Here is a 13,554-nt window from a genome sequence, read left to right as displayed (position 1 = left end):
ATTTTAAATTTGAGTAGCAGTATTAGTGTTGAATATTAGGACTTCTGTAATTTTTGTAAACTGAAAGACATGAGATTTTGGTTTGCCAGAAGCATCAGAAAAATATAGACTGCTTTTTTCAGACTTAACATTTTTCCATAGCCTGACTTTATAAGGTTAATGAACTGAAATAACAGAACTTCAGCACTTTCACAGTGAAAGTGTAAGTCTTAAATGGTCCAACACACTATTAACATTTAACCACTTTATATGTTATATAGGCAGTTGAAAAGGACGATAGTGGACTGGGTGGTAGTGCAGAAAAAATGACCACTCTTAAATTTCAGAATTAACAAAATACATGTGGATTGTATACTACAGATCCTCCTGGCTGTCCCATTCACATTATTGGCCCATGATTATTACTTTTCTGTATTGCTATAATAATCAATGTAATACCAGCAATATGCAAATGTGTTTGATTAGTATATTTTAAAGGAAGTGCTGTTTTGAAAGTAAATCTTTGTAAAAGAATTGTATCAAAAAGTTAGTAAATGTTTTCTTTACTTGTGTTTGTCCTTGGCTGCTTTTTGTCAACCAGTTTCATGGCTTTCTTAAGTAATTCATCTCAGACATGATGAAAACACCCACTTTCTTGGAATATACAAAGGTTTCCATGGTAAAAAGAAGAGCTAGGAATGAATTCTCAGAACTTAGGTGCTGTCATGTTGCATAGGTTCAGCTGCTGAGCTTCTGAAAGTTAATTTGTAGAAAAATATCATGTGCTTGTTGCTTATACCTTGTTTGTATCCTGAAGAGATATTGTGGTCAGATAATAAATGTCAAGGGAAGCTACAGCTGAGAAGTTAATGTTACTAGTTTTTCTTAACTATCCTGAGGAGGAGATGTTCTTCATTAACTAAACAGTCCTGTCTTGTAGAGAAGAAATATTACACAAGTTATTCTATTTTTGAGATGTTTAGGAAGAGAGTTTGCTTCCCATTGATGTTCTGGGAATTGCTGGGAATCCATGTGCCTGGGAATTGCTGCCTGAGGAATTAAACCTTTAATGGCTCTTGAGATTTGTTACAGCTTTACAAACTTGATGTGGTTTTTCCGTGCTACAAGTTGCACTCGCTTCTTGAAAAAAGAGCAAAACGACTGGGTTTTAAAAGCCCCCAGTTAGCTCCCAGACAGCTCAGCAAGACAGTGACTTAAGAAGCACTCGAGCTTACGTTCCCTGAAATTGTTACTTGAATGCTATTAGCTTTTATGCCTTGACTATCATCAACTGAATTTTTGTCCTGAGCAAAAATCAGATTTATAGAAGGTCAACTCTAGTTGTAGAATTAGAAACTAGCTGCTACTTTTCTAACTCGGACATCTCTAAATTACTATTCATCAGAAATATTTGCTTCATTTATCTTCAACTTACTATTTTTTACTGATGATCAATTGAATTACCCAAAAATATGAAAGAAACATACCAGAGAGAATTCTTTACTGGAGAGAATTGAAGCTGTAACCTAAATTTAGAGGTAACGCTTTTTCTCTGATTTTAGGGATGCAGAGAGGCTTGAAGAGTTTTACACCAAGAACCAACAGCTCAGAGAACAGCAAAAGGCGCTTCATGACACTATCAAGGTTCTAGAAGACAGGTGAACCAGTGTTTTTTTAGCTTTGGGATTTGTTGAGTTTTGTTCTTTCAAAGTAGCTCTGTATACTTTGCAGGTTTGAATGTTTGGTTTCTGTAAATTAGTCATTTTCTAATACTCCAAATAGTGTGTTTCAAAGAAAAGTGTAGAATTTGAATTCTTCTGACTGAATTAAATTGTTATTTTGCTATTTTCCAACTGCTTAGCATTTAGTTCAGTAAAGACGAATGGAAGTTAAACAGATCCACCTGGGAGGCAGACAGACACGTTCTTTTTCATTAATTTCTAGAGGTAAATTTGGTGTCAGTCAAGAAATAATACAAATACAAAACCCAAAGGTAAATGATATAATGTATTTTGAAACAAATGAAATAATTCACTAAGAAATCTTTCAGTTTTGGGGACTTATCCCAGTTGTCTGTTTTACATTAAATTTAATCATTGGCTCTGTCTCTTGCCGCTCTGCCTCAGCCATTCTGATCACCTTTTGACCTGTTCTGCCTTTCCCTTATCTGCTTCTGTTTAATGTGGTATAGCAAACCAAAACCAAATGACATGAAATCACAGTACGTTTTTCCATCTTCCAAAAAAATGATACTTGTTTTGGAACACTTGTTAAATTTGCCTCTAGTAGGCTCTTAGAAGCTTTCTGGGAACTGGAGATCATCTCATATGAAATTATTTTCTCACATTCCTGCATTACCACAAACATCAGAGCTGCGATACTCAAAACTTGCTTTTAGTTCTGAATGCCTGTAAAAGGCACTAGGTATAAACTAGTGTAGCCAGGGAGGTAATAAGCTTTCACAACGAGCAGGTAGAGACATTTGCATGGTGGATGGAATTTTCTAATCCCTTAGCAGATTAAATACATACTGGAAAACACACACACACAAAAAAAGTATTTAAAATTGCCTAATTCATGGAGATGATAATAATGTGTTTATTATGCAATGAGAAAAGCTAGCATGAAGAGGCATCTCAGTATTTTACCTTTTTCTCTAATTCCATGATATTAAAATACTCATAAATCAAGATGGCTTTTATTTCCAATATTAAACTGCCTAATTGAAAATTTAGCTATTTTTTGTTTCATGTGCTAACAGCAGCAAAGCAGAACTCTTAACCAACTGGAATCCTGCCTTAGCAGGCAAAATAATCTGGCTTTCACTTTGGCAATGCTATTACTTCTTGCTGTGTACCACAAATAAATACCGTTTAGTTAACATCTGTAAAAGGAACACACGTTTCACAGCATGAATGAATGTGTCAAGTAAGATGTACTGATTATTACGAGTCCTTTTCTGACCACAGATGAGCCTTAAACGACTGATCTAGACTAGCAGAGACAGTGGAGGCAATGCCTCAATGAAGCCTGTTGGATCCAATTCCAAGTATTGGTGTCTAAAGGACTTCACATTTACTTGGTATTTGTTACAGACTGAACTGTGAATTTGTCCTTTTTATTTATTTTCTTTGCTTAATGGCAGTGATACATTCTTCTTGTGCATAATTCTTAGGCAAAAGAGTAATCAGAGTTACTGAAACAATTGCTTATTTGTATTTGCTTAAATTAACTTTTCCTATAATAAATGTTAATTTATATCTGACAGAATTTGTATTAGCCTACCTGACAGTCTTTCAGCAGCAAGGTGTAGGATGCTCAACTTCACAAAAGTATCACAGATGTGTTGTTTTAGAAGTAACTAGTACCTATAGCCATTTATGCAAATGAGAGTATATGTAGATACAGCTGTGTCCCCACATAAATCTGCAGTACTTACTACTAAGTGGTGTTCTGCAGAGTTGTCAGAAACTTTCAAGTTTTCACTGCTCAAAAAGCCAGTTAAGCGTGGATATCTGTTTTGCATATGGTGGTATTTTTATAAAGCTTTGTTGTCTTAATTTTATTGTAGATTAAGAGCAGGATTATGTGATCGTTGTGCTGTAACTGAAGAACATATGAGAAAGAAACAGCAAGAGTTTGAAAATATCCGGCAGCAGAATCTTAAACTCATCACTGAGCTTAGTAAGTTTTGTCCACAAGTCTGAAGACAAAACAGTATGTTTTGTGAACTTGTCCTTCGTGAATTCTTGTTTCTTGAGAGAATTTATATACGGTATGCTTTTGTAAGTCCAAGAAGTTCAGTTGGGGGTACTTAATTCTACACTTTGAAAATAACATAACACGTACCAATTACTAGTCATTTGAACCATTTTTCTTAGCTTAGATTGAAGTGCTAATACTGGAATTGGATTGATATGGAAATTCTTACTCTGCAAGGTAGTCACTAGAGCTAAAACGTGGCTGCTTCTGTTTATTCCTAGAGTCAAGGCACAAAATGACTGATAGCTAGGTTTTCTAAGGAAACCATGGCGTCAGAAGTAACCAGTGATCACAAAATAAGTTCAAACAAGTTACCTGGGTCAGACTTGTCCTGTGGCAATTTTGTCAATGGAGCTGAGTGAACAATTAATTCATCTTTACAATACTTGCATGCACATGGACAAAAGTAATTAGTGATTGTGTGGAACTAATGTTGGGATCTAGTAGCTGTGACACCTTTGCCTTTTCTAACAATTCATTTTATAACATTTTTAGTGATGAACTTGAAAACTCATTTTGTTAAGCTGCAGAAGATAGGTGGTATTTGGGTTTTAGAACTAATTCAATTTCCTCAGAAGATATAACAAAATGAGATTTGATACGATGCTACCGTGTCTGAATTGATTTTGTTATACATTAATTGCAGTGAATGAAAGAAACAACTTGCAGGATGAAAATAAAAAGATAGCTGAACAGTTCCAGCAATTGCAGAAGGAATTGGAGTAAGTTTTGAGAATTGTTTTGTTTTTAATCTTGCTAGTAGTGTCTGGGGATATAAATAGTGGCTTTTAAGTCTTTAAAATTTCATTTTGCATTTTGCTCTCTTCTAAGTGACTAGAAAAAAATAGCCTAATGCCACTTGATATTAACAATGTAGCATCTTTGTATTACAGAATTGTTTGCTTTTTAACTGTGTAAATGCAAAGAGGTGTTTTTTGTAAATGGGAAGAGGTGGATAAATCTGTCATAGAAATTCTGTTTGACTTCATGATTGCTCAAAATGATTGTTTGTTCACAGAACAATGCACAGAACTATGCACAGAAATTGTGCATAGGAAAACCTTACCTCTCCTTCTTTTATTTTTCTATAGACCCCTTAACAGTTGTTTCCTCTTAGGTAAGGCTCTAGAAAAGTAGTTTCTCTAGTAGTCGGAGTCCCGGGATTTTACAGTATTTTTTTTTGAAATAAACTTTTCTTTTTTAAATTGTAAGATTATCAAAAAAAAAACATACTTTGAAAGAAAGACATAAAAATTGCTACAAGTTGACTGTCAGATTGTTCTCTGGTATGCTACCAAGAATGTACTGTATAATGTTGTAGTTAGTAAGCAAGTATTGTACACTCCGTAAGGCACAGAGGTAGTATTCTTTCCTTGTGTAGCTGCAGTCTGACATCATCTGAAATTTACCTCAATGTTGGCTATCTGTGAAGAAGTCACATATGTGGGCAGGGGGAGTGGGATGGGATGTATGGGCTTGATATGTAGGTTTTTTCAGCATATCATTTTTTCTTATGTTCATTAGAAAGTAACCTTGTCAGAGTAAAACAACTTAGAACCACAGGTCTTTCAAACTGTCCTCTATTCCTTTTATTTTGCTCTGTCTCTCATCTCTCGCACCTTAATCCTCCTATTCTTTTTCTGTATGCATTTCATCTTTTCAGAACATACTTGATAACACTGGAAGTATTCCTCTTCAAGACCAAGTAGTAACAAATTTCTGTATGCTTTCACTATATAATTCCTTTTCAATAATGGGTCTGCTAAGTATCTTGACAGCAGTTAGGAACAGGCATTATAAACATTAATTGATGCCAAACAGATCCATCCAAGTTTATTAGTTTGATCCCTAGTCTTGCCATTTAGCTTCCAGTAAAAATCTCTGGCCACTGTAGGAAAGTTGAGAATGATCAACAGAATACCAAATTATTTGGTCAACATGTTAAGTGGATATCTAAATGAGTACAGAGTTCTGTGGATTAACTGATTTAACAAGGATGGTTCTGCTGTTTGTAATATAGCCACTGCATTTGGTTTTTTCAGTGGAACTATAGGCCTGTTGCTTTATTTAGAATGAACAACTCAGATCAATATATAACACCATAAAATAGGTGCAAGGTAGCAGGTTGTTTCTAGTGCGTGACACAAAGTCAGAGTTTTGCAGTCCTATGTTTTCTGTTCCCAAGGCTTAATATTTTAAAAGAAAATCTAAGAATCCTGTACAAAAGTGAACTTGCAGAAGAATTGCATTATCTGCTCCTTTATGGGATTAGAATTTCATTATCTATAGATGGAAAGAGCAAGGAGACTTCTACAGAAATGTTTCCTGTAATCTCAAATAAATGCTTCCTTAATTCAGAAATGATTTAATGCATATTTCTGATGTATATATGGCAACTTCTTCTTTTCATGTTTTGTGGTGGCATTTAAGAACTATCTCTTGGCTTGCATGGAACTAAGGTACAGAAAAATATTTAGGCTGGCTAATTTGTCATACAATGCTGTGCCACTAAATTTAAAGAGAACTCTGTCAGCTAACTTAAATTTGTGATGTAAATGGATTAATTCATTGTTTTTCTGCGTGTTTTGATCTGTTCCTTAAGATATTTTCAATAGATGGCACAGCTTCCAGTTACGGTATTTTCTGTGTAAATGTGCTAGAAAAGATGAATTATAAAATTGCACAGTAGAATACATCAAAATGTCAGAGAAGCAAAGAAATGCATCAATGTTTGTTTGACTAACATCCACAGTTAGTCATGGTAAAAAGCCTATCCTTATAAAACTTTTTCTCCTCTTCTCAAGCCAGATGCCTTTTGGCAGTTATCTGTCCCATGATTAACTTATTTTACATAAGATACCATAAGATACCATGGTTCATTTTAATGCAAACAGAAATATACATATTGCCTCCTCTTCCCTTAGATGAAAGCCTTACATCCCTCTCTTTATAGTTAGCAAATTGTCTTTGGCCCATGTTTTCTCTTGAGAGTCGTAAGGAAAAGTGCTACCAAAGATGACCAAGCAGGCAGAGTTGGATTTCCTCAAGCTTCTTTTGCTGCTTCTTCCATTCTCCACAACCACCACCATATGATAGGGATCAATGCCCTCATTAAATACTAAACAAACTCTATTTTAGAAGTTTATATAAAAACTGAAATGATTTTTTTTCTTGCTTTCTTGCTGTGCCTAGATAACTATGTGTTTTCTTTCCAAAATTGCTAAGCTAATTTTTCTATACTGACTCTGCAACCGTGTTAGAGCTGACTGTGAAAGGAAAAAGTTCTTAACTCACCATGTTTTGCGCTGCTTGCATTGCTGTTAACACGAGATTTATGTTGCTTTTTGTACTCCTCTGTGAAGACCTCTGTAAGGTGAATTAGAGGTAACATCAAATGGTCTGGAAAGGGATTGTTTTTTAGCATAGTGCTGTTCATTCCTATTTAAAATTGTCTTTAAATACAAAAGAAAAGCTTTCAGGCAATTAGTATTCTGGGTTTATGAAGGAACTTCCATACTGAGGGACACGCTAGTCCACCCACCCCAGTATTTTTCATTAAAGTAAAATATGCTTCAGAGGGATGACCTAGAAACTCCACAGTTCTTGGTTTGTGGTTTCTTTCAGGGAATAAGTTTTCTTTGTGCAGTAGTTGGATGTTGACCTCAAATGTGATGAGCTAGAGTTGTATGCCATTCTTGGTTTTGATGGAGCAATTTTGAATTAGTTGTTAAAAGCTCTCTTGTAGTATTACTTCTTATGCACAGATGGTATTGGGATGGCTGTATCGTCTAAATTGTTGCTTTCTTAAACGAAATGATTGTCCTGCTTGCTAAAGCTCTTCATCTTGCTGACTCGGGTTTTGTTTGACCTCCTAATTTGGTCTCCAGGGAGCAAAAGCAACAAGCATTGGAATTAGAAGAAGGAGTCATTCCAGATTCTCCAGTTTTGACTTCTTCATTTTCTATGGTTAATCGTATGAGAAGGAAAAAAGAGAATAGGCATATCCGATACACAGAACATACGCATCCAGATTTGGAACTTAAGGAGAGCAACAGTGGTAAGAGTATTATTAGTTCTTTAATACATTTTATTGCTTAAAAATATTTTTAAGAAAAAAGACACCTACATTTGATTGCAAAGGGTAAAAACACTTTTAAAAAGTCCCAGTAATTGTTTTGCATGTATTCTGGTTTGGTTTTTCCCATTTATCCAGTAATATGTGAGACAGTCAAAGAATGGTTTTAGCAGCAATATGCTCAGAGCTTGTCTTAACCTCCTACTATTCTTCATCCACATGCAAATACAACAGAGTTTTTCAACCCATTAACTCTTTTAACTCCAAACTGACCAAAAAAATCTCTTACGGTTTGGTTTGTGTGTACAGCTACATCACCACCTAGTGGAGAGTGAAATAAATGTTTTGCCATGTTCAGCAATTATCCTGCAATTATTACTGAAACTGACAGATACTTAATTCTAGTTGCTATGTGATCTTTCTTTTTCTGGTGCCGATACACTGTTTGCATTTGTTTTATGTCTAAGTCCAGAGGTATTGTGCACATTTAATTTCCAGACTTGCTTCTCTAATGTCATAGAAGTAGCTTTAATGTATTTTAACCATAACAAGCATTATAATGAATGGCTTGTATTCTAATGATACACAGGAAATACAATAAGCAATCCATGTGCTTTTAATGTATTAATTTATCTTCTGGAATAATAATAATAATATTAAAGTATTTTTTAACATATGTGATTAGATCTAAATATAAGCCTTGACTAAAAGCTTTGCAAGAATAGAAGTAGTACAACTATGGGGTGAAGAGGGTGGATTGGTTATTAGTGCCTTTTATTTTAGGGATCTAAGTTTGGTGCTTTGAAGTTTACCCTTTCTAAACATATGGACTTCTGTACTTTTTGAGTTTAAAAAAAAAAAAAAAAAAGAGCTACTAAATTAAAATGTGTGAGATGGTGTAAATACCTAACTCAGTTAATGAACAGCTAAGGAAAACTATTGGTGTCCAGATGGAAAGGACAACATGGCAGAAAGAAGATTGTTCATGATTCAAATCTCATGTTTTTCACTTTTTCATTACCTTAGCTGATGCAGAAATTTATCATCTTGGACAATTTACTCTTTAATAGTTCAATGCTGTATTAACAGGTGAAGTACAGATCGAATACCTAGTGCTTACATGGTTTGTGTAGACAGTGATGTAATTGTATCAGCATTATGTTATAGCTGACTGACTGGGGACATATCTTTCAGACAAAGTTTTAATGTGAAATATTTGTATTGCTATGACAAATCGGTCACCTTAAAATAAAAATAATCATATGTGCTTAGATGAACGGACCTGCTTACATACCAAAATTCATGTTTAAGTGCTGTTAAGATCAGGGTCATGGTCTGTGTCTACACACAACTTTCAGAACAGACTATCTAATTTCACCATGTGATAATGTTTATACAACTTTTCCTAGAGTTTGGAAAAATTCCGCTCTATTCCACACAAATGAACAGTCACCACGGAGAAGAGATACTAGTGGCAGACACCTGTGATCCACAGCTGTCCCCTATACCAAGTAAGTGTATTAATGGATTTTGTTCTAATTCTACTCAAAATAAGGAGAAAATGTTGTAAAACTGAGGGGTCATCAACAACTGAGATTGAGTTCACAGTCCTTCTCTGTAAACAAAGGATCTAGAAAAAGGAAGTTATGTTTAATCACAACTGCTGCTGAGATGCCTATCCTGTAATGCCGATCTCTGTGCCACTAGATATGTGATCTGGTGGCATCGCATTAGGGCTTAGAGTCAAGAAATAAAAAGCTCAGTGCAGCTCTTACTGCTGATTTCTTTTGGTCATCTCATCCAATTGTCTTATGTCGGATTTTTCAACTATAAAGATAAATACTCTGAGAATTGCACTTAGTCCAAAGCGAGTATATAACATCTAGAAGTGCTTCTGTTAATTATTGCCTTTCCTATAATTGTAAATTGGTATAATTTTAATTTTGGTGTACTGTACCCAAATAGGAAGTATATTTCTCTGTAATAATGCAGCAGTTTGCCCTCGGCATAAATTCTTTTTTTGCCCCTCTGCTGCACTCACCACTTCCAGATAAGATTTTATCTAATACAGGTCAAACTATTTCCATAATGATCAGATTTTAATTTGTGATCTTTTTAGTTCTGAGTTTGTACCGCCTGTGTAAGTGGAATAAGATCGTATAACATGTATATAATTCATTAAGTGAGCTTCTTCCTACTTACAAAGGTAAATCAAGGATGGGAGGCTATCCTGTTCCAAAGCCATCTTTTAACTTGGCTGCAGTTGTTGCAGAAACAATTGGACTTGCTGTTCAGGATGAATCTGTAAGTAATATTCCCAAATTTCTCATGTAATCAACTTTTATTGCCAGTTGTTTGAAAACAGTCGTTTTCTCTTTTGCATTAAAACTCTGCAAAAAGTATTCAAAGTTTCAGTAAGTTCACTCTAGTTTGCTTTTGCTTACTTACCAAATAATTTCTGGAACAAGAGCAGAAGTAACTGAGCTGACCTGTCTGGCGGCTGGGGAAGTGGGAGGGTCATGGTTCCTGCCCTGTTCACATCTTTTAAATTTGACAAGGACAGTGGAGTAAATCCTTGGGTCTGCCCACCTCTGTGTAGCAGTGAAGTCTAACACACTAGAAAAGTTTACTTGGTGATGAGACTGGTGACTCAGATGAGACTGCTTAACAATTTTGGCTTGGTAAGTACGGTGAAAATGATGGTATACAGACATTTTTTTCTTAGACAAAATACATCTTTGCACATTTTCATAAGTGAATTTTTGAATTCCCATAAAATTTCTTTAAAAGCCACTGGTGACAATTTTTTCTTTTAATTTGGTACTTTTTCAGAGTTTGGAATAGTTCTGTTTGAATGGGACTTAGCAGTATTTATGGGCAAACCTAGCATACGTATTAATTCTAACTCAAATAACTTTTCACGTTTCTGTTCTTTGTTTCCCTTCACCACTTGCAAGGAGACCCAGTCTGTATTGAATTCTCCCCGCACTAACGCTGTTGTGAACCAAGCTCCAGAGAGCATGCAGTCTGAAGACTTAAAACAACATCCAGCTTCTGAATCAAGAAATGATGACAACAGTTTAGGGTGTGTTTCCACTCTTTAATAATAATGTTGTTTTAAACAGCAGCTTGCTTTTAAGCTACAGACACAGAACTAAGTATTTTCATATTATACGGGTTTCTTTCAAGTAAGTAAGTTGTAATTTGGAACTGATAAAATACAAAACCGTGGACTTTCCTCTCAAACTTCTGATACGGGCTTTCTACGTACGCACTCCCTCCCTGAATGATTTATTTTATGTTTTATTGCTCACAAGTAAAAAAAGAGTACTTTAAAAATCTTGCAGATTTTTCCTTCGCTTGCAGAAGCTTTGAGAATCTGTTGTCATGGTTATAAGATCTGTACAAGAACCTAGATAGACTGCTTTCACAACCATTCCCACTTTCTTCTGTTTCACTGCACTGAAAGATAGGCAGCCCTTTGACAGGAGAGATTCCTGGGTAGACTTAATTCTGTCCTTGGTTCTCAGTTGAACAGCATTTCTCATTGCGCTAAAATGAAGGACAAGGTCTGTGTTTTACTTGCCTTTTACATCGTTAAGTTCAACAACATTTACTTCCTAGACCAAAAATTTCCCTTTTCTTTTTCCTTCTGTTTTCATTTAATGCTAGTTAATAATTTCAGTTAATACTCTAACTGCTTTAGTGCAGAACATCATAGGAAATGTGTAGTTTTTGTATGTCCCTCTTTCTTCCCCTAGCCCTCTGTGAACACCAGAAAATTATTTAATTTCTCACTGTATTCAGTTTTTTAGATGCATCTCAGAATACTCCACCACGTGTTGACTGGGATTCTCAGGTAGCTTCTCCAGTTTTTGGAGCTTCCAGCAACATGAAGAACAACTCAAGTACATGTCATACCCCTTGTATTTTAGATTCAGGATTGAAGCCTAATGTCAAAATCAACCTCTTCAACAATCCTTCCAGTTCTAGATCTCATAAAAGCAGATCAAAATCTGAAGATGTTGCTTTTGTTGCACCACTGAATCTTGGAACTGAAATCAGCTCAGTTATCAGCCAGGCCTCTATCAACAGGCAAATGGTTGTGAAAAAGAATACTGAGGCTGTAACTTGTGTTGGAAACACTTGTGCAGCTAAAAATGAGGTGATCAAGAGTGATTTCCTTCTTGTACACCAGAAGCAGCAAGAAGGCAGGTGTGCTAAGAGAAAGAAAGTTGAAGATGAGCATGCATTTAGCTGTGAAAAAACATCCTTCAACAAAGAGAACTCTGTACCCTTTCAATCAGATATTCAGCCTGTTAATGGGGAACATACGGTTGATAAGCCCTTGGATCTGTCTGATCGCTTCTCTGCAGTTCGTTGTCAAGAGAAAAAACAAGGGAGTGAGGAGACCTGTAAAAATAGACTGAAACAGGTGACTCTGCATGATGTTTTTTCGCACCTAAGGAAGCCCCTTCCTGAGGGTCCACCATCTATTCAGAATACCAACAATGAGAGCTGTTCGTTTGGCAGAGATCTACAAGAGGAACCCTACGTACAAGAGGCAATGCTGGGAAAAACATTCCCAGATAAGAAAAGCCAGATCCAAATGAAAGAAGAAATCCCTCCCTTCAAAATTGCACCAATGCCAAGTACTGTAGACACAGAGCAACTTTTTGATGATGTAAAGGTACGTTTTTTGACTTTCTTTCCTTCTCCCTTGAAATGCTTTGTTGAAACTTTAGGAAATAGTAAAATTGCAATATATTGTTAGGTTCCCAGTGGCCATGTACCAAACAGAAAGAAAACAAGAACAGGACATGGGGAGTCTGAACCAGCATCTGTGCTTCAACCAAACCCTTGTAGACTATCAAAAAACAAAACACTGCAAAACGAGCAAGGTAACTTAAAAATGTTCCTTTTATTCCCTAACCCCACCAGCCGATGCTGTGATTGAATACAATTATTTGTATCTTATTTTCTCTCCCATTAATAACTTTCTCTGTTCTGCCTCCAGTTTAGTTTATTTCTATTCAGCACTTCTCAAGTTCACTTTCAGCTTTTCAACCTGTATCATAATTTACTGTATTTCATAAAGTTTTTCTTTTTCTTCTTCCACCCCTGTATAATGAATATATCATTGGGATTCAGTTGTAAACTCAACAAGTTAGGAAACCTTTTCTTCCTCAGTTATTTAATATTGCTATTGCTGCACACAGTGTCTTACTGCAGCATGTGAATAACAGATACTGAAACTAAATCTCAGGAAGTTTGAGTTCAAACTATCTACATCAAATGTTTGAAAACTGTCTTTACGTATAGTAATGAGCCATCTTGTCTTTCAAGATTCCCAAGGACCTGTTAGTGCCCTTAATAATGAACAGATTTCTGACAGATATTTTATTTAGAAGTTTTCTTTCCCATAAGTGATCCCAGTCCTAAAATTTGTATTTTTATAACTGGGATTGTATCAGTGCTGCTTAGCTAAGATGTTATGCTGCATACTTTATGTAGAAATACTTGCATTATAAGTTTAAAAATCTTTAAGTGGTTGGTGTTATGTATCTTGTAATCTAGACCTCTAGCTCACAAATCAGGAGGAGTCAGCTCTGGAACCATTGTTTCAGACGCTTCTGTACATTTGTAGTTTAAGACTCAATTTCTGTATTCTTGCTGGTCTAATGTTCTCTGTCCAATTTTAATACCGCTTGATTTGCACGGCACAGAGATTTTACCTG

At 35.5% G+C, this 13,554-nt stretch overlaps 1 protein-coding gene across 4 annotated transcripts in view; it reads left to right on the top strand.

Moving 5' to 3' along the window:
• The window catches only part of RBBP8 (RB binding protein 8, endonuclease), a 41,962-nt gene that overhangs the window by 15,957 nt on the left and 12,451 nt on the right, over positions 1–13,554 (top strand). For all 4 annotated transcript variants that reach the window (XM_035318999.1, XM_035318997.1, XM_035318996.1 and 1 more), the window contains 9 exons: positions 1,542–1,637; positions 3,551–3,663; positions 4,388–4,463; positions 7,629–7,798; positions 9,226–9,327; positions 10,023–10,120; positions 10,774–10,901; positions 11,624–12,506; positions 12,591–12,717. In XM_035318999.1, coding sequence (XP_035174890.1) covers positions 1,542–1,637; positions 3,551–3,663; positions 4,388–4,463; positions 7,629–7,798; positions 9,226–9,327; positions 10,023–10,120; positions 10,774–10,901; positions 11,624–12,506; positions 12,591–12,717 — 1,793 coding nt within the window. The remainder of the gene's footprint in view (positions 1–1,541; positions 1,638–3,550; positions 3,664–4,387; positions 4,464–7,628; positions 7,799–9,225; positions 9,328–10,022; positions 10,121–10,773; positions 10,902–11,623; positions 12,507–12,590; positions 12,718–13,554) is intronic.

Source organism: Oxyura jamaicensis, chromosome 2 (assembly GCF_011077185.1).
Source record: "Oxyura jamaicensis isolate SHBP4307 breed ruddy duck chromosome 2, BPBGC_Ojam_1.0, whole genome shotgun sequence".
NCBI lineage: Eukaryota > Metazoa > Chordata > Aves > Anseriformes > Anatidae > Oxyura > Oxyura jamaicensis.
Note: the sequence above shows the minus strand (reverse complement) of the source record. Positions and strands in the feature narration are given on the sequence as shown.